Source organism: Talaromyces stipitatus, genomic scaffold, assembly GCF_000003125.1.
Source record: "Talaromyces stipitatus ATCC 10500 scf_1105507295523 genomic scaffold, whole genome shotgun sequence".
In the NCBI taxonomy this organism is placed as follows: Eukaryota; Fungi; Ascomycota; class Eurotiomycetes; order Eurotiales; family Trichocomaceae; genus Talaromyces; species Talaromyces stipitatus.
In genome coordinates this window covers 2053838-2075247 of record NW_002990113.1, presented here as the reverse complement: position 1 = coordinate 2075247, position 21410 = coordinate 2053838, and the positions used below count along the sequence as shown (strand labels likewise).

Below are 21410 nucleotides of genomic sequence, written 5' to 3'. Positions count from 1 at the left end.
AATGGCATGAAAAGAATGAATTAAAAATCATCTAAATATCTCTTTTCAAAAGAGAACATACATCCATTGTAAACATTGAAATTTGGCGTATATTTCAAGACAAATCATTAGCTGATGGAGGAGGGAAAAAGAAAAAAAGAGCAAAAAAAGATTAAATATCTTCGTCTCCTTAGCATCGTTCCTATAGGCTACTAAGATAAACTGAGCCTGTAGACAAAACACATCGGACCGCCCTCAAATATATCAATATTCGTAGAGTCAAAAAACTACACAAAGTCGGCGGTATATGAAAAACCACGGAACTCTTCTTGCATAGCTTGAGAAAGAACTGTAGATACATACTAAGTTAATAAATGCACTCTCAAATTTGTAAAGAATGGACTTACCAGATTGTACTGGAGTAAGGACGGGAGTGACGCTGGTGAATTCCTGGTCAAAGTTGCTTGTATCGGTAGCGCTGTTGATTGTCGGCAAGAATGGTGGAGTGATGCGTTTATGATAGACGTCGTCCCAGTTGATATTTCGGAAGAATGCATGCGACATGATCTCTTGCGCATCAGTAGGGCCTGATCCGAGTCGTAGCTCAGGCTCGCGAGTGAGCAGTTTTTGAAGAATAGAAACAGAATCACGTGGCATATGAATAGGATATAGAGGTTCGTCGGCAAGAATAGCGTCGTAAATTTCGTCTTCATCCTCTCCACGGAAAGGAGACTGTTGAAGTAACATCTGGTAGATAAGAACTCCAAACGCCCACCAGTCAACAGCTCGTCCATATTTCTTATCGAGAAGAATCTGAGAGCTGTCAGCTATGTGTTGCCAGTTTATACGCAGAGAGTTAACTTACCTCAGGAGCCATGAATTCTGGCGTACCGCAGAATGTGCTCGTGGTGCTTCCATACCACATTTCCTCCTTACATAGACCATAATCAGCAATTTTGATATGTCCATCCAAAGTCAGAAGAATATTGTCGAGCTTCAAATCACGATAAATGACACCGTTTTCGTGGAAGTACTTCAACGCTAGACAGACCTCGGCTGCATAGAATTGTGCTCTCTTCAGACCAAATTGGCCCCGCTGAATGTGCAACATCAAATCACCACCGCTAATATACTCCATGACGAAGTATACACGCGTCTCTGTTTGAAAGCAAGCATGTAAATTCAACAAGAATGGATGTCGTTCCTTATTGGCAATAAGGAAAACCCGTTTCTCGGATTTGGTACTTTCGACTTCATCGTTCTCAATGATGAATTCTTTCTTCAAGACCTTGATAGCATAAAGTTTCTTCGTTGTCTTCGTCTCTGCAAGCATGACTTTACCGAAATTGCCCTTTCCGAGAACGGCAAGGAAATTGAAGTGATCGAGACCAATTCTTGGGCCGCGTCCTGATGGAGGAGGCTCTTTTACAGGAGGTGGTTGCTGGGCTACGACTGCGGCCTGAGATGCTGGTTGCGGTTGAGCGGGTGGTGGCATTTGTTGAGGTGGAGGAGCTGCTTGGTAGGGTGGCATCCTCTGACCGGGCATAGGACTTGCAGGAAGCCCTTGTTTCATGACATTGGTATATGCCCCCGGATTATACGGAGGAATAGCATGTTGTTGGGGTTGTGCAAGTCGGGGGTCTGTGGCGTATTAGTATACCGACTTCTTGGTTCACAATGTAAACGAAACAAACCTTGGTTTTGCTGAGACGGTGGCCGCACGCCGCTGATCGCAGCCTCTGCGGCCATTTGCGCTGCTTCGATTGATGATGTTCTAGGAGGAAGATCTTGCCTGGATGAGGCAGTGGGTGATTGGGGGGTATAGGACGCCGTTGCAGCGGTGACAGCTTGAGCAGAAGGTGGCCTTCCGTAGTCCGAGGGTTTCATTGGAGCCAAAGGAGCAGGTGCATTTTCTCTTAGAGTGCGATTAGATAATCCGACCGGTGATGTCTTGTTCATATTGAGATTTTTCATCTGGATCTGAGCCTTTATAATCTCATTCGCAGTCTCCATAGACATACCACAAAAATCCGGAACCAGATGGGCACAGGCAGTATGGCAGGTAAGGCCGCATTCTGTGATACCATATCAGCATCGAATACCAAACCAAAAGTATCCAAAGAAGTATCTTACCTGTGCACTTCTTCGCATTTTTCCGTCCAAATGGCAAGAGATAACCACAATGACAGCACCAGTTTGCTGAGATGTTGGCGAAGTTCTCGAAACGATGCGGAATGCGATGATTGATTTTTTCTTCATCAGGATCAGTCTCGTAGTTGGCTTTACTGATACACTTCGTGACGACTTTTGGATAGCACTTGCGGTGACAAGTGTATTTACAATCCTGACACTGCATGCCAGCAGCATACTTGAGGAATTCCCCGCAGAGCGCGCAACGCATGATGTTGTAGAATTGCTGAGTGACAAACTTGTGTCCTTGTTTCTCGTGCACTTCCTCTTTCCTTTGACGAACTGCACCCTGCCGATTCAGACCGATATCAAATGGTCGGCGATCCTTCAATTGTTTTGCTAAAATGTCGAGTTAGATGATTTCGTATGGATGGAGTGTACTAGATAATATAGTATATACTTACCGAAGCTGAGTTGCATATGAATTCTACCCACGGGTTCTAACGCGAACCAGGAATCTATCAAAACAGGGCTTCCTCCACCGGTGCCGCCCGGTGCATTTCCGGGTTGCTGAGGTTGACCGCCTGGACGTTGCCCACTAAGAGGGCTCAGCGGCGCATTGGGGTTTTGGAGACCCTGCGATCCTTGGCTCATTTTATCTGCAGAAACCCAGCCGTTTGAAGCCAGATCTGTCTCGATTTTTTTCCGGCGCATCTCCTCGGCAATATCTGATATGCGCATCCAGAGTATACCGATGGGGGTTGGTCTATCGCCTGACTTGTCATAAACCGTGAGTTCAAGCTCATTGGCCTTATCAATATCAATATCGAATGTTTCTTCTGTCCACCTGTCATTTCGAGAGGCTCTGGTGCGTGCTTTAATGGCGTCTTCAACCTTGATTACGATGAAAGTCTCGGGACCGCGTGAAAACCGTGAGGTTGCGGCGTGGTCAACGTCTTGGACAGCATGTATGCGTAACGTTAAGTGGCCAGTAAGAGGTTTGCGCATGTTGGGGGCATTAATACTGTCGTCTGCTCCTTCACATTAGCAACATCATCTGGACCGTAGAATTAATGAAACAGATACGTACCGTCTGCGCCATCGGTCGAGCTTTCGATATCAACATGCAAATCTTCGTATCTCTTCAAAGCCTGCTTCAGCAACTGAATCTTTTGGTTGCTCTCAATGCGACGACCTTCAGCATCGGCACGGCTTTTTCTGTCGCCTTCGTCTTGGTACAGACGGACCATCTTTTCAATACCCGCTTTGTACTGCTTCTCCACACTAAGTTTGAATTCAAGCTGTGACAACATCAGTTGGATCTTTGGGCCGAGATAAGGTGTGTCATATTTAATAAGATCTATAGCAATAGCAACATTAGTTAGGCGGTCAACACAAGATCTGATACGACAGCAGAACATACCCAATTTGCTATAATTAGGTCGCGCTTTCGGTATGGTGGGATCAGGTCGAGGATCGGCAAATGGAGCACGAGAGGGCATCAAACCAGGGCCGCCTTGACTATATCCTCCAGAACCTGCGTCTCCGTATTCACCTGTGTCGCCTATGTAGCCCGACCTGGCATCCTTCGGGGGCGGTGTAGGCGCATCATAACCTCCACCGTTCCGGTGCTGCTCACCAGCAGCTCCCAGTGGTGGTAACTGAGGTGGTCCGGATGCCGCGCCGCTATCTTTGCGAAATTGCAACTCTCTCAACTTTTCTTCTAGATATGCAATATTCCTGCGGCCATCACGGATTTGCCCATCAACTCGTTGCTGCACAGATGGATTGTCGGTAGATTGTCTCATGTTTGTTGCAGCAGCTATGAGGGCCTTTTCCCTCTCGATCTTGTGGTAGACCGAGGCGATAACGTCGTCAGCCATGTTATTAGTATTGATTATGCCTGGCGGGTGATTGTCGAAAGTGCTGATTTCGGCGGATTACTCCTCGCTATTGGCAAAGACACACAGATGTCAATCTTTGAACTCGAAGATCTTCCCCAGGCTTCTAGGCGCTTTAGAGATAGGGACGCACAACCACCACCGCTCGGAGTCGGAGGCGAGGAGGGCAAATGCAGTAGATGGTGAGTTGCTGGATCAGAATGCGAAAACTATGAAACGAGATGTTAGGCTCTGATCACGTATTTCAAACTAGATAAATGAAAATCGTCTTTTGTTTGCCGGGTTCAGGAGTCAATGCCGGCAAGTCTCATTCTTCGCATTCCAAATTGACGTCGCGTGCAGTGGGATCGTTTCAATCTAGGGAAGACGACAAAAAAAGAAAAATAAACACCAGGTGCCTTACTGACAGTATGATGTGACGTTTTAATCGGGTCGGGTGCTGATCACGTAGCACCCAGTAATATCATTAGGTCATCAATAAAATATTGGGCTGACGAGCACGACCGAGCAAAGCAGAGCAGAGAGCGAATGTGATCTGCCGTGTGGTGCAATGCTAGTGGTTTCAACTTCTTGGTACGAAGAAGTCAAGTTGGCGAGTCGTGGAGGGTTGGAGGGGCGGAGGGGTGGAGGAGTCACTCGTTAGTGGGTTAGTCGAGCCGTCCAATGATAGAGCTCGTTTCAGAGAATTGGACGATGGGGCGAGCAGACATAGAAAATGAACACACGAAAAAGAGAGCGTGTGTTGGAGAACTGGTAAGGGGGAATGTGTCGTGGTGATGGAGAGGGAATGGAGGAAAATAAGGAGGAGAAGGTTGCAGTGTGTGTCGTGCCATACAAAAAGGCAAGAGCAGAGACACTCAGAGGGGGAAACACCGGGACGGGAGCCGCAGTTCCTGTGGGGAAGACTAAGCCACTGTCAACACTCTGGATCACCACACCAGCCACTGGTCCTTTCATTCTGATTCCATCATCATGTTTAACTACGTACTCTGCTTGGGACATTTGGAATCTTTCGTCGTGGCTGAGGTCGCTACATGACTCGTTTTTTCTCGATAGACAAGTTCTCTTTTCGGGAGGGGGTTGGGTGCGCATGCCGCCGGTGAATTCTTGCTGCATCACTTATGCTAAATAGGGGTACTTCGCGACCTGGATTGTGTTAACATGTGAAGTACACGTAAAAGCCTGCGAAGATAATATGCTTTACGAGTTTATACGTGGATCATGGCTGACTTGGAGAATAGAGCGATATCTCCCTGCGAGATCTAAAGGTTCTACTTGGAAAACTGTACGATCGTCCGTGTCGTTAACGAGCCATTATATTTAAATGTGCCTCGAATTATTTGTGATATTTATAACTACCGTAAATGATTACCTATTTTGGCGAATGAGAGAGATTGCTTCTGAAGGCGAACGAGCTTCATAGCGAGCGCAATGCTGCAAAGACAGCTGCTGCTTTACTCTGCATGGCCCGGACCACCTGTACGTATTAAGTCGGCAAATGACGAGAAAAGAGATTCCTCCGGCTCTAGAACCATGTGCCACTCTAGTCCTCGCGCCTCGACCTCTGAGGCAAGAGGAACCAAGCGAGGATCATCAAGCCATACAGCCCCAAACAGACCGGATGCAGGACCACTGTTCCAACACTCTGAGCGAGGATACCAGTGACAAACGGTGCAACGGCGCCTCCGCTACTCCCCATTGCACTGACAAAACTTAGGGAAGTAGTTTGGATATCTCTGGGTAGAAGTCTGTTCAGAACAACGGTTGCGCAGGGATAAATCGGGCCCAGAAGTAAACCGATAACCGCAACGGTAACGGCTTCGCCAACGATGTTTGGGACGAACCAACTCAGAATCTGGAAGAGTACTGAACCCACCACAAGGCTGAACACTGCGAGCCTTTCACCAAGCCGTCTCGCTGGATAAGATAAGACAAATCGGCCAACGGTGATGCCTGCCCAGAATCCCGAACTGACGTATCCTACATGAGCCGGGTCTCCATTCCGGTAATGAATGAGGAAAGAAACAATCCAGCCAGAGATAGAAACCTCTGCTCCTTGATATGCGAAAACGAAAAGCGCACACAATAACGTAGCTTTTGTCTTGAGTGCTCGCCCTATCAAATTCTTCTTAGCCCGCTGCTCCGCGTCTTGATTCTGTCCGTTTAGTGCCTGAAGGGGCATATCTTTTTCATAGCCCTGGAACGCCCACCCGGAATAAATAAGATTGAAGGCCGCAAATGTCAGGTTGATGATATAAAAGAATGTCCAGTGTACTCCTTTTGATGCTAGGGCTGTTGCAATCAGGGGTGCTATGGTTCCCCCTACCCCGTAAAACCCATGGTTGATTCCTAGCAGCTCAGTAGAGTTCGTTAAATTGGCTAGGAAGACATTGTTGAGGGCGAGGATGATTGCACTCCCGAGTCCAATCAGGAAAAAGCTGAAGACGACAGCCGGAAACGGCGCCTTGCACACAATGATCAGGTAACCAGTGAGCACGGAAAGTTGCGAAATCATGGCAGTCCTGGAACGACCGAGCCGATTCTCGAGCCAGTACGTCAGGGGTGCAGCGAGAATATAGCCCACAGCATTGGTGACGAAGATGAGCGATACGATAGCGTAGCCAACGTGAAAGTTCTGCTCCATGTATGGGATCAGAGCACCAGGGGCACTATCACTTAATCCTTGGGCGAGTAGTATACATGAAGCACTCACAGCGCGCCATTTGTTCTTCGCTGGGTAATAGAGACTGGGTACTATTTCCGTTGAATCTGGCCTTGATAATGGTACATCAGCTTCGCCAAGGGCAGACCCAGTTTCTGGATGTAGGTTTTCCAGATCTGGAGGCGGTGATGCAAAAGACCCAGGTCTCTGGACAATTGAGCCACTTGATTGCAACTCTATCCATTCATGGTTGGTTGAAGAGGCTGTGGTCAGTCGCTCGTCATGACGAAGGACTGTAGCGGGGCTTGTGACTGGAGAAGAGCTTTCTACTTCGAGAAAGGCGGCGAAGTGGGATGCCATGACGATGACTTCACGCTTCAGGCATGGATACATGAACAAATGCTCGAGAGGTCCCGGGAGAGCGTTGGGCGATGCTTGCTTGATCTTTTAAGTAGACTGCAAATTCGCTGTCAGCTATCCACTAACTATCGCCGCCGCGTAATGCGAGTTGGCATATATATCCAGAACGCTTCTCATCATTAGTAATAAGCGGAATTTTTCCTGATCGCTCGTAGTCGAGTATGGCTTCGGATACTTGCCGAGGAGTCGACCATCATATTTATCAGCCTATCAGGGCATCAGTTTCAATGCAGATTGCTTTTCGCTTTCGCAAGTCATTACCCTTTTGATGTCCCTATCCTGAATCGGCTAACTATTAGTTACTTAGTATCCAGCAGTAAGCGACGTACAGATTGCAGAGAAAGGAATGGATGGTGGTCGGAAAATGACCAAAGATGGAAGCCCGCAATCAGGCAGAATTCAGGCACTTAAATCGGGTGGGTCCTGCTTAAGCTTCAAGACAAAAAAAGCTAACCCACACTTTAGAAACTTCCACAACAAATCACAACAAGAACAACCTCCGTATCAGCCTGGTCTTTCGACCAATTTACAATACGCCGTCAATACACCCCAAAATCGACATGGGTCCTCCTAAGCGCAAAGTCTTAGCAACAGCCGAAGAAGGCCTCTATCCACCCGAAACACTCCTAGAGGGGCATCAAATCGCTCGAATCATTAAAGCAACAGGAAACAATCTGTATTCGGTCGAATGGCCCTCCAAACAAACAGCTCTGGTAGAGCTTTCGGCTCGTTTTCGATCCAAAATCTGGATGAAAAGGGGTTCCTATGTTGTTGTTGATACCAATGCGCTCGATGGTCGTGAAAATAAGATTGCAGGGGAGATCGTGAATGTCGTACGAGATGAGAAAGCATGGCGCAAAGCAGCTTTTTGGTTCGTTTCCCTCTCACCTAGCTGGGTTGTAGGATGCACGTGTTAATTTGTTCATTTGCATAGGCCGAAAGAGTTTGTCAAGCAGTCATATCTACCTTCGGACTCGGAGGATGAAGAAGAATCCAGAGTAGGCAAGATGCCTTCTTCTGACGAGGAGGACGATGAGTAAATTACGCAACATATAAACATTTCACGAACTAAACACCTATGGCATCACGACAACTTGAAACTTTCCAAACAATGCTCAGACGCCCATTACTTTGTCTTTTGTTCTCCCACCGATTTCTTGATATCTTCTGACAGACCCTGGGACGAGTCATCATTCAACAAGAGCATCACGACCTGCACAGCCAAACAGGCAACAACAGCAGCAGAGCTAGCATTAGTGCTGGGAAACACATTCCAGCCCCATTCCTGCATCGCCCACACTGCATATATCAAGACCGGATGAAGTTTCGCCTGCCAGAGCAAGAATGGAGTCGTCCAGCCGAGATACGCATAGAACTGATAATGCAGCGACCTTGCGCACAGCATTCCTATGACCATTGATGTGAGGAGGGTGGTGGTGATATATTTGCTGGATAAAGGATGTCGTGTCGAACGACCTTCAATGAATTTCTGGGCGAAAAAATCAAGCTCTTCGCCGGAGGGGCGGATCCATCTGGTAGCAAGGAAAGCGAGGATGAGAACAACATGCAGAACGAGAAGGTTGATTGAGAAGATAGGCGACTCGAAAACTTCCTCGCCCACGAAACGCCAGTTGACTGTCCATTCATAGAGGAATTGTCTGGTTAGCTCGAATGCGCGCGAAGCATAGCCAATGGCGTTTTCTCGTAGAAACGGTATACCAAGTAGCACCTTGTGAGGTTAGCAAGAAAAGGGTACAAGCCATACGGTTGATGTTTACCTGTGTCAAAATCGCATTAAGAGCAAGCGGTACAGCTGTCCAAATCCCTCCTGACAAAGCTACTACAATAGCAACTCCAGGAGCAAGCAACAACAAAGACATTTTAACTCCCACTCCCAGAGACCACACCGTAGTCGCGGCAGTCAATTGCCGTCGTTGAAACAGGAAAATACCCAACCACATAGCAAAGGTCGCAATTCCATCGTTGAACAATCTCAGCATATAAACGCTGTGTAGTCTTTTGGACAGCACCAGCAGTGGAAGTAGATATGGCGGCGCACCGGCTCTGATGTAGCAGGACAGGACAACGACTAATGTAGTTATATAGATTCCGGCGAAAATTACCTGTCCCAGGACGATGTCCTGTCCCTTATTTGTTAATTCATATAGGAATGAATAGATATAAACGTGTGCAGCGGGGTAGACGAGAGGGCCAGTGTCGCCTTTGATTGCGGTATAATCACGTTCGCCTGCTTGGTATAGTGCGATTTGTTGCATGTAGGTTGTCCAGTCTATTTCTGTGTCTGTTGAGTCGGGGGTAAGTCTGTGTTCTGGAGAAGCGAAACTCTCAATCAACGTACAAGGCACTTTCTTAATAATAAGTGCAGAGAGCACTGCGTCTGCTACTACGAGCAGTGGTGCAATCCATAGTGAATGCTTTGGATTGGTTAATATATCGACAATCGTATTGCTGATCGTCATTGCTGCGAGATTGAGTTCCTCACTGTCTGTTCAGACGAGGGAGAAATGAGTTCGTTGTACTGATGGTTATCTGCGGAATGTGCTAATTATACCCTAACCCTAAAGAACCTGGATGATATGAAATATTATTTGCAGTCCATTTTATAGAAGTCGAGGAGGCATTAAACGTGTTATTTTGATAACATCTCATTTATTGTACAGAAATTCGATCTGTGGGTATATACAGAAATACATTCTAATCTTCGTAGCTCAATTCGACTCCAGCTGTTGTGACAATCGGTGCTTTACCAGCGTTTATGATGCTCCCATTCATTTCAAAGTCCATTACTATTTTCCCTCGCCGTGAGACTGTTCTCAACCCCCATTCTCATGTATCGCTATATTAGCTTTCGACTGTTGTTGTCGGTTGTCTGCCGTGCCTTTACTTTTATTTGAAAGGCCGAGCAGCTGACCAACAATTCCTTTCGGTTTCGGCACTGGACATTCTCGACCAACTCGGGCCAATGACTCTGCTTCAGCTTCCATTTGGAGGAATGTTGATACTTCATCAGTTGTTGAATCTGCGAATTGTGGTGTTGCACCTTTGGTTGCGGCAACTTCTTTAGTATATTGGATGTCATCCCGTTGTTGTAAAGTATCTGGATTCTTTCTTCTTCTTCGTGGTCTCATAATCTGTTGACCGTCGGCGGTTATCTCGACTTGGGAATCGGCTAGTGTTCGGCGAGGAGCGGGACAGGGGAATATATGAGGAAGGCCGACGATGACAAAAGAGGCTACCATGGTGGCAGCAAAGAGGGAGCTCGTTGACCGCGAACGTGGATGTAGAATTGGCGGCATTGTAGTGGATTATGGGAAAAATTAAAGGAGCGTCATGTAGTAGAGATGAGATCGATCCAAAAGACAGGATGTAGCGTGGATGCTGCTATGCCAATGGTCCTAGTGGATGTTAACGAGGTCAATCATAAGAATTAATCTTTTAAGAACCTTACCATTAACTCCAAGCTGCATTGAGCTATATGCTGGTGAGCATGATGCTCAATTGCATGGTTGTTCTGTGTTGATCTGAACCTCTCCGGCTGGAACCGACAAGCAACTTTGTCTGCGATCACCTGATTTGCAATGTGGGGGCAGTTGATTGCCGTCAAATTTAGGCAAAAAATAGGCCTTATCGGCGGGCTCGACTGGTCTAGTTTCCCTTCGATCTCCTCGTTCGTGATATTCGTGACTCTTAAGCACCACATCGAGTCACCGAACATTCACTTTAATTGACTTGACTTGACTCATCCTTGGTACTTGACTCATCCTTGGTAGTCGTCTCGCCTCAATCTGCTGGTCCAGAAAGACATGCGGTGGCTGTGAGAGCGTTAGGAGCGGGGACTTTCGCTGCTTAGAGCTTAATCAGCTTGAGTGAGTTTGCCCGCGCCTTCTTTGCGGTAACGGCACATTACAATAGCAAACATCATGAGTGACTTGGATAAGTACCTATATACCCGACTCAACAAGATGTTTTATTCTTTACTGACTGATTATGTATAGAGCCATTGCGCAGCTCAGAGCTTGTCGACCGATCCCCGAAGCTCAGGTCCGCGAGCTCTGCTACAAGGCACGCGAGCTTCTTATCGAAGAAGGAAATGTGGTTTCGGTCGATGCGCCAGTGACAATATGCGGTGATATTCATGGGCAATTCCATGATTTGATGGAGTTGTTCAGAGTGGGCGGCGACGTACCCGATACAAACTATCTTTTCATGGGTGATTTCGTAGACAGAGGATTTTATTCACTCGAATCGTTTCTACTATTGCTTTGTTTGAAAGTCAGATACCCCGACCGTATTACGTTGATCCGAGGAAACCACGAATCGAGGCAGATTACAACCGTTTATGGCTTTTATGACGAATGTATCCGCAAATACGGGAGTGCGAATGTATGGCGCTACTGTTGCGAAGTGTTTGATTATCTAGCACTGGGAGCTTTGGTTCTTGGCGCAAGTTCAGAGCTTGAACCGACGACTCGAGTGGAAAACTCACAGATAGACGGCGAGTTGGAGACGGAGGTGCTAAATGCGAATGGCGAAGTTACCTCCATGTCTTATCGACCTCGATATCGATCATCATCAGACGCTTCAACGGATACAAGAGATATTTCACCTCCCAGGGATATATCTGCTGCCCCCGGTAATACTCCATCTAGGGCCGGACCCGCCGGTACAGGAGCATCGGGCAGCAGCTCGGGGAGCTATGGTACAACAGCAGGCGCAGTACTCTGTGTCCACGGAGGGTTGTCACCGTTAGTAGACAGCGTTGATAAGATTCGTCTCCTTGACCGGAAACAAGAAGTGCCTCACGAAGGTGCCATGTGCGATCTTCTATGGTCTGATCCGGACGAAATCGAAGGATGGGGTTTAAGTCCTCGAGGCGCAGGATTCCTCTTTGGCGGTGACATTGTCAAACACTTCAATCACAAAAATGATCTTTCCCTCATTGCTCGCGCACATCAACTTGTTATGGAAGGTTATAAGGAGATGTTCGATGGGGGTATTGTCACTGTCTGGTCAGCACCAAATTATTGTTATCGATGCGGTAATGTCGCGGCTATATTGGAGCTTGGGGAAGACGCTAGCAATGGTGGCACAATCGCACGTACCAATGGAGATATTGGACGAAGTAATGGTGTGCTACACAGTGATATGGGTAAACATATTCTAGGTCCTGGTCGACGGTACAGGGTCTTTGAAGCGGCGGCGCAAGATACTAGAGGCATGCCAGCCAAGAAGCCAGTCGCCGATTATTTTCTGGCAAGTTACCCCCTACTCTCTCCACAAATATTCTATCCAATGCTAACTTTATACGAAAATCAGTGATTTATCTGACGAAATCCTGCTCCTATACATGATTGCATTTGATACATTCTTGATTCTAGTGTCATGAGATTTTGTTTGGCTTTCGGTTCATTGCTCTAGATACGCTCAAAGATACCTTATCCTATGTACTATTCATTCTGCATTGTTTCAATCAATATCCAAAGAGAAATTTGATACCTCGTTGATTACTCAATATTCCCATACGGCTAAAGCTTCTCCCTCAGATCATTACTTCCATTCTAAACAATATTTGCCTCAGCAAACACTTTCTTCACGTTCTCACGACGCAATCTCGTAGCAATTTGCAAAGGCGTCCTTCCACTGATATCTCTCACATCAGGGTTTGCCCCCGCTTTCAACAAAATCCTCACAGCGCCAGCGTGTCCCACATGCGAAGCTTGATGCAACGCCGTACCACCCCTGGAACCCCTCGCATTTAGGTCTGCTCCTTGCTGGATAAGGAGCGTCAATAGTTTATCGTTACCTGACGATGCTGCTGCTACCAGGGGCGTGTAACCTAGTGCATCACGTTCATCCACATTCCCTCCTTGATCCAAGAAAAGTTTCACCATCTCCTCATTTCCTAGATGGACGGCCATTTTGAGGACGGGTTGTACCATGATATTTGGCCGGAAGGTAGATGCTCCTTTCTCAATAAGCGCTTTGGCAGATACTAGGTCGTCCTGCTCAACCGCTATATGGAGTGGGGTATACCCTCTGCTATCTTGTGCATTGATATTGGGTACTCCCTTTTCCAGTAGGGACTTTACGACATCATGCTGACCTCTTGCGATGGCTTCGTGTAGAGGTGTACTAGGTCCCAAGAGACTCAAGCCCGCCAGCTGGAGCAAAGGGTTAGCTGCTTGGGGTGGAGGCTGCTGAATACCAATGGCTTCGTTGATAGTAGTTGTTTTCCAGATTTGACGTGCCGAGATGACAGAAAGCAACTCCTTTGCGTATGCAGCTGCCACGGAGGCTGCATATGGTTGCCAGAGACCTGACTTGTGGGAATCGGTGTAATCACTTATACCACGTATGACCAGGCAGGGAAATTGGTCCATTAGACCGGCGGCTTCCATCTCAAAGCAGAGAATGCCTGGGTCTTCTTGGGCGAGAAGATCTCTCATCCTCGCATCTCGCATTAGTTGATTGCCCGATGCGATGATTCCATAATGGACGCGCGGGTCTGTCGTCTTTCGGTCTGGTTGAGGGACCAGTCTCCGCTTATCACACATTTTACACGGTCCATCATTATCATTATCAACTCCAGTTGAGACATGTTCGTACTCCCGCTCGAAGAGTTCATCAAATTCTTTCCCGGGATACGAGAACGTCTTCATGCTAGGATACTTCTGGGTGATCTGCGACAGAAAATTAGGAATCTGCGTAAACCCCATCATATGATCAGCCTGCAGCTCCGATACAGCCGTCAACAAGACCTGCGGGGGTTTGTTCAATGATCCAGTTCGTTGAAACAAGCCGTTACCCAGACTCTTTCCAAGGTCATATTGCAGGACTCCCCCGGAACTATTCGTAGGCTTGCTCACGACAACGTCACCGAGTCGAATGGGATCATTCTTGTCACTATGTCGACCAGGTACACCACCTCCAATTCCAACCATGAGTCCGAATTTGATGGATGGGAATGTATGCAACATGCTTGATGCAACAGTGGCAGCAGATGTGGTCCCGTGAACACCAGATGGGAGGCAAGCGATGGCAATGTTGTGTCCGTTTATTGATCCTAAACAATACGAATTATGGTCATTGGATGCTTGGGGTAGTTTGGGGTGAATCTCGTCTAGCATGGCTTTGGCTGCCGCCATCTCGATGGGGAGAGCACATATCCAACCTACCGTGTACTCGGACACGGTCTTTTCGTTGGACATTTTGTGTATGTTGGTTTATATGAGCAGGGGCAAGTTGACAGCGTATATACAGACGATGGAAGGAAACCATCCTCATGCTTATTCTTATACCAGACTCACTAAGAGGGATCGGGATAAAACATGGACTCGGATCCGGCCCTAATCAGACCAATTACGCTTTAAAGGGCTGGTCGCGATTTGGAGCAGACTACGGAGGTGGGAGTCAAAAGTGATGAGAATGCCAAGAGTAATCTGCACCATTAGTGGCTATTAGCGTGTTTTGATGATACATAGAAATACACCAAAATTACTATACACATCTATGTTCGATATAAAATAATCAAACATACAAGGAATCATTTGTAAGCTGTCCAGCAATCTAGATGCCTCAATAGGCATTTTTGAAGCTATTGAAAGTCGTCCCAATCTTCATCCTCCAGATATGCCCTGAACGAAAGCACCCCTTTACGCCGGCAGCGCCGGCGTATGTCACCCTGAGGCCGCCCCTCTGGATACTCATTCCCACCCTCCAAACGTATAATTTCTTGTATATGAAAAGGAATCCTCTCAATCCAGGCTTGGATACGATGTTGGGGTAGCCTTTCCCATGCTTTTTCCCATGCTGCCACTGCTGTTTTCCTGTCACCCGGCGCGCCTCGGAGAGTCGTACGTCTCTTAAGCCAAAACCATGTCGGCTCAATAGCATTTAAATCGGGGGAGTTGCCAGGCCAAAGTCTGTACGTCATGGAACGAATAAATCTCTTTTTGGTAGAAATGAGAATGCGCAGGGGCATTATCCTCCATTATAATTGTGCCAGGCCTCGAACGCTTACATTCCTGCGCAAAGGGAAGCAGCTTAGGCACTAATACTTCCTATTATAACTATTAGCTTAAGGATTAAATGTATTAGATTTACCAGACCTTTTGATAGCGATACCAATCAATGCCACCCTTTCCTTTCCGAACTAGCTTTCCATTCTTTGCAGTAAACTTAAACGTTGGCTTTCTACCAGGACGAGGACGCAGCTGGAGCCTTGCAAATGCGTTATTCAATTCCCATTCGTCTTGAGCTTGCTTCTCGCGTTGTCGGTTTATGATTTCCAACTCTTTCTCGGCTATTTTAGCAGCTGCTGCATTTTCTGCTTGATAAATATGACAGGGACCCTTAGCATCATACAAAAAGCATCCCCAAAACATGAATTCAGTAGACCCCTTATAGCGCCTGCGAATAACAGTAAAATCGTAGCACTCAAAAGTCCTACGCCACACCCGATTGGAGCCCCTTCGGTGGCCTAGGACGACAGAGGTCTCATCAGTCCATATTATATTCTTGATTTCCTCGAGGGTCCAATGTTGATGCTCAAGGGCGAATGCGAGTCTTGCCTGTCTCAATCTTTTCTGTCAGACCAGGTTTCACAGTTGGCTTGCATTTGCTAAAAGGATTCAATTTCAAAAGACGTAGAACAGAGGACTCAGAAATACCGGCTTCATAAGCAAGATATTCGGCAGATTTCTCACGACCAGCGCGGTCCTTTGTGATACTTGCTATAATGGAGCTCTCAATAGCTTCAGTAACCACTTTAGGGCGGCCACTGCGCTCTTTACTAGCAACGTGCTCATGCTCAATACGAGGATTAACTGTAGGGTCATATCCGTACTCTTTAGCACGTTTTATGATATTATAAACAGTCACCTGTGGGATATTGAGCAATATAGCAACGTCTTGAGGCTTCATTTTTGCAATCATCACCAAGGCCACAATCTGGGCACGGATTTCCACTGAATATTCCTCTCTTGCCATCTTGATCTGAAGAATTGTACAATGCAGCGTTTTAAACAGCGTAGAACGTTACGGCGACGGCTACTCCCTAAATACTCAATAGTATTAGAGGCTAGTAATAAAGCGGCGTATAAAAAGGAGTTATTTTGTTATACTCAATAGAGATGGCGCTGTATAGTAATATAAAATTGATGGGAATAGCTTCGACTCGCAAAAGCAAAGAATTGTTGAGAGGGGGACGTTGAGAGGACGGCACCGAAAATGTGCTGCCAGAGTTAACTAGTAATCACTAGGGTAATCTTGGTACACAGCTTTACTCGCTAGACATGCAACTAGAGAGCTAGCGCAATTAGCGTATTCTCATCACTTTTGACTCCCACCTCTGTACTATTAGTTTAACATGCCTCTCGAGACACCGGGACCTATCAATCGGACAACCCCTGTCAAAGGCGCTAACATAGTGGTTGGAAGGTAGATAGTAGACAGTGGTTCCAACATGTGATTACTTACCTAGGGATTAGTACAGATATCTACTCTAATTATAGCTAGAAATATAACTAGAATCAACACCAACACATGTTCAAATTGCAATCTCGAATATCATCCATATCCAGCGCGAGCCGGTATACCAAAAGACCGGGTGGACCTTCTCCAGGGGAAACGACCACATAAATCCATCCATGGATGGATATAATCCAAATTCGTACAAAATTCTACTATCATCCTGGATCTAACAAGAGATTGAGACAAGACGAAGGTATAATATGAACCTAAACAAACAGACGCTACATACATAACATATTAACATGGTAAAGCCTCCCATATCTAATTTCCCACTTGACTCCATCTATACAAAAAATCGAGAAGTAGGTATGTCCTAAAGTGCTTTTGATAATCATAAATAGAAATAAATCTAGACTTCATCAATGGTCATCTGAGAGGCATATATTAGTCATTCACTGATAATTCGGAGGAGGCATGTTTGTATAGCCGTAAGCATGTTTCATCCCGTCTCGGGGCATGTTGTGCAGATTGCCTAGTGTTTCGCTGCCAGTGACGTGAGGCTGCATATCCACGATTGTAGTACGGCCGTCCGGATGTAGAGACAGATGATGCTGATTCTGATGCACAGAACGAGATACATGAGGCGTAGAAGGTGACCCAGCCGGAATATTCAGATTCATGAACTGATTTCCCGCCCATCCTTCACCCCAATTCTCTAATCCCAACGCTAATGCGCTCTGGTCACGCATCCACCAATCCTGACTTTCCTCGATCAGATTGTCGGTGATTCCGTTGAAGACGGGCATTGGTGGCGTACCACTAACTGCCACTGGACTGTTGCTGCTGTTGGAATTGTTGCAGGAGATATCCTGATTATTCATGGTCATTATATCCTGTGGTTGATGAGTTTGATATATGCCATTGGGTTGGGTGTAAGCCATGCTGTGGCTTGGGTGAAGGTGGGTCATGTTACTAGGGGGGGGCGATGTCTGATTCGAGACCGGAGGGTAGTTTTCGAATGGAAGGGTTTTGAGTTGGTCTGGATAACGAGTAGGTGGTATATTTGCGGCCATTGGATGCTGTATTGTGGGCATTGTCGCATATGTTGTTCCGCAATTCGAATGTGACAACGCTGGTTGCTGTTGCGGAAGAGTAGTTGATGAAGTGTAGAGATTGTCGTGCTTTTTGTGAGTAACAGGTACGCTCATAGTAGCGGTAGCCGACATTGGTGACGTTTCGGAAACACTAGGTGAAGTTACTTGATCCCAGGTGCCCCAAGAACCCCATTTAACACGCGTTCGATCAAAGACCGCAGTAACCTCATTGGGTATCTCGATATGCCATTTAACAGCAGATAGATCCAGAATCCTTAGAGTACGTCGAGCGCAAAGCCAGCCTTCGCCTATTTCTTCCAGGTTCCGAACACCGTGAATAAGATCCCGTCTAGCGTTTCGGTCTGGTAGGTTTAGGAGATGAATTGTGCAAGCCGAATGAACAATGTATACTGCAATATTACAAATTTGGCGCAAACCATAGGACTTTTTGTAGATTCGAAGCAATTTGGATATGGCAGCCGCAGCTTGTGAGCATAATCTTCGTGGTGAGACGTGTTGCGGTAGGGGTGATGTTGACTTGGTATATTTGAGGAAAGGGCGGTATAGATGGATGAACAGAAGTTGATAGAACATACTGCGACATCGTTAATGAATATTCCATAAGATCCATAGGAATAATAATACATACTGCATGAGTAAGACGGGTGGTAGTTGACCGTCTTTGGGCTCCATTTCAGCGGGCAACCCCTTCTTCCAAGCCTCAAGTCGAGTATGGAGATCGCTGAGTTTTGAGAGTTCGGCTTGCCGCGAAGGTTGTTTTTCCGTAGGCATAGGATGGTAGAAGAACGCCAAAAGATCGTTACTGATCTCGCAGAGTTTTGAAATTTGCAAGGCTACTGCACGAGTCCGCGCAGGCTGTGGACGCTCTCGCCCAATGCCGTTATCCGTATAGGGGACCCACGGTGCCGCCTCCTCAGCAGGATAAACTTCAAACTTGGGGACTGTTGCATCGGCAAGTGATAATTGTGGTTGGCGGCCCAGATAATTTGACCAGCATCTATGAAAATACCACATTAGATGATTTCTTCAAAACGAAGTAGATGCTTATACACACTTGTCGAATAGATAGCAACCCCAGAAAGTGATTCTTCGAGCATCAATATCTTCCTCCATCAACTTACTCGAGCCTAGATTTGTGGAACCAAAATTGAGCCCTAAATCATAGGCCATGCGAAAACTCATGCCACTGTAAACCCAGCCTTTGCCTTCCCGGCCACAGCCCGCCTCTCGAACAGACATCAATGCTAGCGCTTGTACAGTGCAGAGTTTAGCCTTTTCATGTTCATCGTGCTCCAACAGCAACCGTTTCGCTTCTCTGAAGAAATGGTCACCAGCTGTCGCAGAATCTTCTGGGTGTTCGTATGCGCCGGGCCACGAGCTGAAGTGACAACCTAGCGCGAGCATCGTATTCACCAAGAAGGATGAGCAGTACGCGCTGGGTTGGCCACGTCGAAAGTCTCGATAAAAAAGGTTTTTAGACAACGTGGTGAAATAAGCATAATGCCAAGTGAAGTACATGTTCATCAAATGCTTCACCAATGCTTCATCATCCGTGACCCTCGTCCACTGAGCGACTGAAAATCTCGATCCTTGCTTTGTGTTCACCAAATCATTGCGAGATGAACTCTCCTCATCCAGTTGTAAATCCGGCGGTAGGAATAGCAGGTTGGACGTGCCACCGATGAATTTGACAGAACCATCAAGCACCAACTCACTCATTTTCCCTGCGAGCTCTGATTCGAACTGGTCTGTTGCCGTGTGGTCTTCGACTACTGGTTGTTCGCGTTGGGCCGACACGGGCGGCGTGGATATTCCTTGCTCTCGATTCATAATAGCATCTGCTACATCCTCCAAGCTATCGCATAAGCGGATTTGGCGAACCAGTTCAAATGCACTGTCTTCATCATAATTCAAGATCGCATGTATGAGGGTTTGCAAGGTTGTGTTTCTGGTTCGAAGGTTATCGATATCTTTCTTATAGACGCCTTTCCTACGATGATCGGAGTTCGGATCGTATATACCTGTTCGCAATATAAGTGTACTGGTTCAGGAGATGTCTTGAAGTCAAGTGGCGAAAGCTTACATGGGGTATGGTACACGGATGAACAGGCGGCACAACTAGGAAGATTTCCGTCGCACTGATTTTATCAGTATATGGCGTATGTTAAAGATTGAAATGTCTTCATACCTTTGACTTTCTTCGACGGCAGGCAATACATGCGGAGCTCACGCATCGGCGTTTGGCTGCGTGGCCGTCATCATTCCGCTTAGCCTTGACTTTGGTTCGAGAGCCTGACACATTTCCAGACGGCGTGTATTCCGGCGCCTCATCAGTACTTGTCGTACTATCATTCTCAAATCCAGCCCTCTCATCCATTGCCCGACAATTTCGGCGACCAGGCCGGGCTTCGTCGATAGGAGTTTAATACTTCGTATGCTAACCGTAGGTAAAGTCCATAGTCGGAGGGCATCAAGTCCTACCGCGTAGGCGATGACACCATATCCTTACTCACAGTTATTGGAAAATACCGTAGTTATCTAGTGAGAAAAGAGATCAACAGGGTCGAGACGAGACGAGACGATCAAGAAGGCGTGCACGGAGTGGAAATCCGGATCCCCGCTAAAAGGACTGACTATTTTCTGCATGCGGCGACCCCGCGCAATGAATAGTTTCCCCGAATGACTCCAGGGCCCTTGATTGCAGAATTTGGATTTGCAATCAACAATCGATTTCCAGATAGCGGCGTTAGGCGAATGAACAGAGAGGATGGATATCTGGGGCTAATCGTGCGACTTGCGAGGTTGGGCTAGGTCGTTATCTCTGCAGGGCATGCCGAGTGATTGGTCAGCTCAATCCAAGGCATCCCGCGTCGGTAGCCCACTGCGATCTCGGCTCGGCTTAGCACTGCGATGGCCTGATGAGGTGTCTCGGGATTGTTGAGATATTGACAGAGTATTCTGGTATATGGTCTAGATGATGGATACTGAGAAGAACATTGAATATGGCATCCACAGAGACGACCGGTAGATTAGCTGGGGATACAAGTACGCCGAGGTCAGCGAGGGGAAGCACTCTGATTGGCTGCGCACGTGGATTGATTACTGTCTGTGCTGTGATTGGCCCATTCCGAGAAAATATACAAATGCTTCATTCCCTTGGACGAGCTTTTACTTCTTGTTTCTAAGTGAACTGTATAGTCCAGACGCCACAGAGCCCCCAGACCTAGCAGTTGTTCACTTTGTGCGACACAGCATGTACCCTGATCCCTGACGAGCCTGCATGTTGACGTTTCCCACTCCTCTCCCTGTTTCCTAATCGTTCCACGATGTGATCCAAGCTTGACTGATTTGAGAGAATAGACAAGGCGAACTAGATTGTACGACGTCTATCGGGTAAGGACTCGAGAAAGTGTGTGATTCTACTGAGGTCGAGACAACTCTCGGCAGGAGCTTTACTCTTAACTCCGCAACTAAGTTACTTGCAACTGATTACTTAGTAACTACGTGCTACGTCGAACAACAAGTAAAGGATGGCAAGCATGATATAGGGAGGTTAGTTTTGTCCAGAACCGAAATTCTCCTCTCAGATGCATGGCCGTTCCCAGACTTCCCTCTTATTTTGCCATGACGCATATTCTCATGCCAAATCTGCAACACCATGCCTGTAGATAATCCTCAGTTGGGGGTTTACATCTGTTTGGGTTCGTGCGT

The 21410-nt window shown here is 46.9% G+C and overlaps 8 protein-coding genes across 9 annotated transcripts, besides 4 other annotated features; 2 read left to right on the top strand and 6 right to left on the bottom strand.

Annotated features, from left to right (window-relative positions):
* Positions 1–3: 3 nt before the first annotated feature.
* Positions 4–3992, bottom strand: TSTA_066970 (protein kinase c; the record flags this gene model as incomplete). The annotated part of the gene is made up of 8 exons (XM_002340602.1): positions 4–328; positions 387–792; positions 845–1620; positions 1674–2054; positions 2113–2508; positions 2574–3140; positions 3200–3469; positions 3533–3992. 8 exons carry the CDS (start codon positions 3990–3992, stop codon positions 267–269), a joined length of 3318 nt encoding a protein of 1105 aa, XP_002340643.1. The 3' UTR covers positions 4–266.
* A 1561-nt stretch (positions 3993–5553) lies between these two features.
* On the bottom strand, positions 5554–7032 carry TSTA_066960 (MFS efflux transporter, putative; the record flags this gene model as incomplete). The annotated part of the gene is made up of 1 exon (XM_002340601.1): positions 5554–7032. One exon carries the CDS (start codon positions 7030–7032, stop codon positions 5554–5556), a length of 1479 nt encoding a protein of 492 aa, XP_002340642.1.
* Positions 7033–7652: 620 nt separating this feature from the next.
* Positions 7653–8132, top strand: TSTA_066950 (eukaryotic translation initiation factor eIF1, putative; the record flags this gene model as incomplete). Its single annotated transcript, XM_002340600.1, has 2 exons — positions 7653–7963; positions 8027–8132. The coding sequence occupies 2 exons, from the start codon at positions 7653–7655 to the stop codon at positions 8130–8132; spliced, it is 417 nt and encodes a 138-aa protein (XP_002340641.1).
* On the bottom strand, positions 8058–9604 carry TSTA_066940 (alpha-1,3-mannosyltransferase (Alg3), putative). The gene is made up of 3 exons (XM_002340599.1): positions 9452–9604; positions 8871–9394; positions 8058–8821 (listed from the first exon to the last, which is right to left on the bottom strand). The coding sequence occupies exons 1-3, from the start codon at positions 9570–9572 to the stop codon at positions 8219–8221; spliced, it is 1248 nt and encodes a 415-aa protein (XP_002340640.1). The 5' UTR covers positions 9573–9604; the 3' UTR covers positions 8058–8218.
* A 1167-nt stretch (positions 9605–10771) lies between these two features.
* TSTA_066920 (serine/threonine protein phosphatase, putative) lies at positions 10772–14363 on the top strand. 2 transcript variants are annotated; one of them, XM_002340597.1, is made up of 3 exons: positions 10772–11050; positions 11109–12366; positions 12430–14363. In XM_002340597.1, exons 1-3 carry the CDS (start codon positions 11034–11036, stop codon positions 12430–12432), a joined length of 1278 nt encoding a protein of 425 aa, XP_002340638.1. In that variant the 5' UTR covers positions 10772–11033; the 3' UTR covers positions 12433–14363. The 2 variants fall into 2 exon arrangements, with proteins under 2 accessions (XP_002340638.1, XP_002340639.1); XM_002340598.1 differs by having other exon boundaries at positions 11109–14363.
* TSTA_066930 (unc-44 ankyrin, putative) lies at positions 12672–14321 on the bottom strand (the record flags this gene model as incomplete). The annotated part of the gene is made up of 2 exons (XM_002340596.1): positions 12672–14258; positions 14289–14321. The coding sequence occupies 2 exons, from the start codon at positions 14319–14321 to the stop codon at positions 12672–12674; spliced, it is 1620 nt and encodes a 539-aa protein (XP_002340637.1).
* A 458-nt stretch (positions 14364–14821) lies between the features above and the next one.
* Positions 14822–15031: a mobile genetic element.
* Positions 15032–15212: 181 nt separating this feature from the next.
* Positions 15213–16101, bottom strand: TSTA_066910 (uncharacterized protein; the record flags this gene model as incomplete). The annotated part of the gene is made up of 2 exons (XM_002340595.1): positions 15213–15683; positions 15718–16101. 2 exons carry the CDS (start codon positions 16099–16101, stop codon positions 15213–15215), a joined length of 855 nt encoding a protein of 284 aa, XP_002340636.1.
* Positions 15216–15689: a mobile genetic element.
* Positions 15694–16101: a mobile genetic element.
* Positions 15709–16062: a mobile genetic element.
* A 746-nt stretch (positions 16102–16847) lies between the features above and the next one.
* Positions 16848–20270, bottom strand: TSTA_066900 (C6 transcription factor (NirA), putative). Its single transcript, XM_002340594.1, has 5 exons — positions 19888–20270; positions 19783–19837; positions 18754–19720; positions 18328–18696; positions 16848–18273 (listed from the first exon to the last, which is right to left on the bottom strand). The coding sequence occupies exons 1-5, from the start codon at positions 20074–20076 to the stop codon at positions 17037–17039; spliced, it is 2817 nt and encodes a 938-aa protein (XP_002340635.1). The 5' UTR covers positions 20077–20270; the 3' UTR covers positions 16848–17036.
* Positions 20271–21410: the final 1140 nt, after the last annotated feature.

Coding starts and splice junctions, on each gene's coding strand:
- TSTA_066940 (XM_002340599.1), bottom strand. CDS start 9,572: ATGACGATCAGCAATACGATTGTCGATATATTAACCAATCCAAAGCAT. Junction 9,395..9,451: donor TATTATTAAGAAAGTGCCTT/GTACGTTGATTG, acceptor CCGACTCAACAG/ACACAGAAATAGACTGGACA. Junction 8,822..8,870: donor TTAATGCGATTTTGACACAG/GTAAACATCAAC, acceptor TAACCTCACAAG/GTGCTACTTGGTATACCGTT.
- TSTA_066900 (XM_002340594.1), bottom strand. CDS start 20,076: ATGGATGAGAGGGCTGGATTTGAGAATGATAGTACGACAAGTACTGAT. Junction 19,838..19,887: donor GCCGTCGAAGAAAGTCAAAG/GTATGAAGACAT, acceptor TGATAAAATCAG/TGCGACGGAAATCTTCCTAG. Junction 18,697..18,753: donor GGTTGCTATCTATTCGACAA/GTGTGTATAAGC, acceptor GTATTTTCATAG/ATGCTGGTCAAATTATCTGG.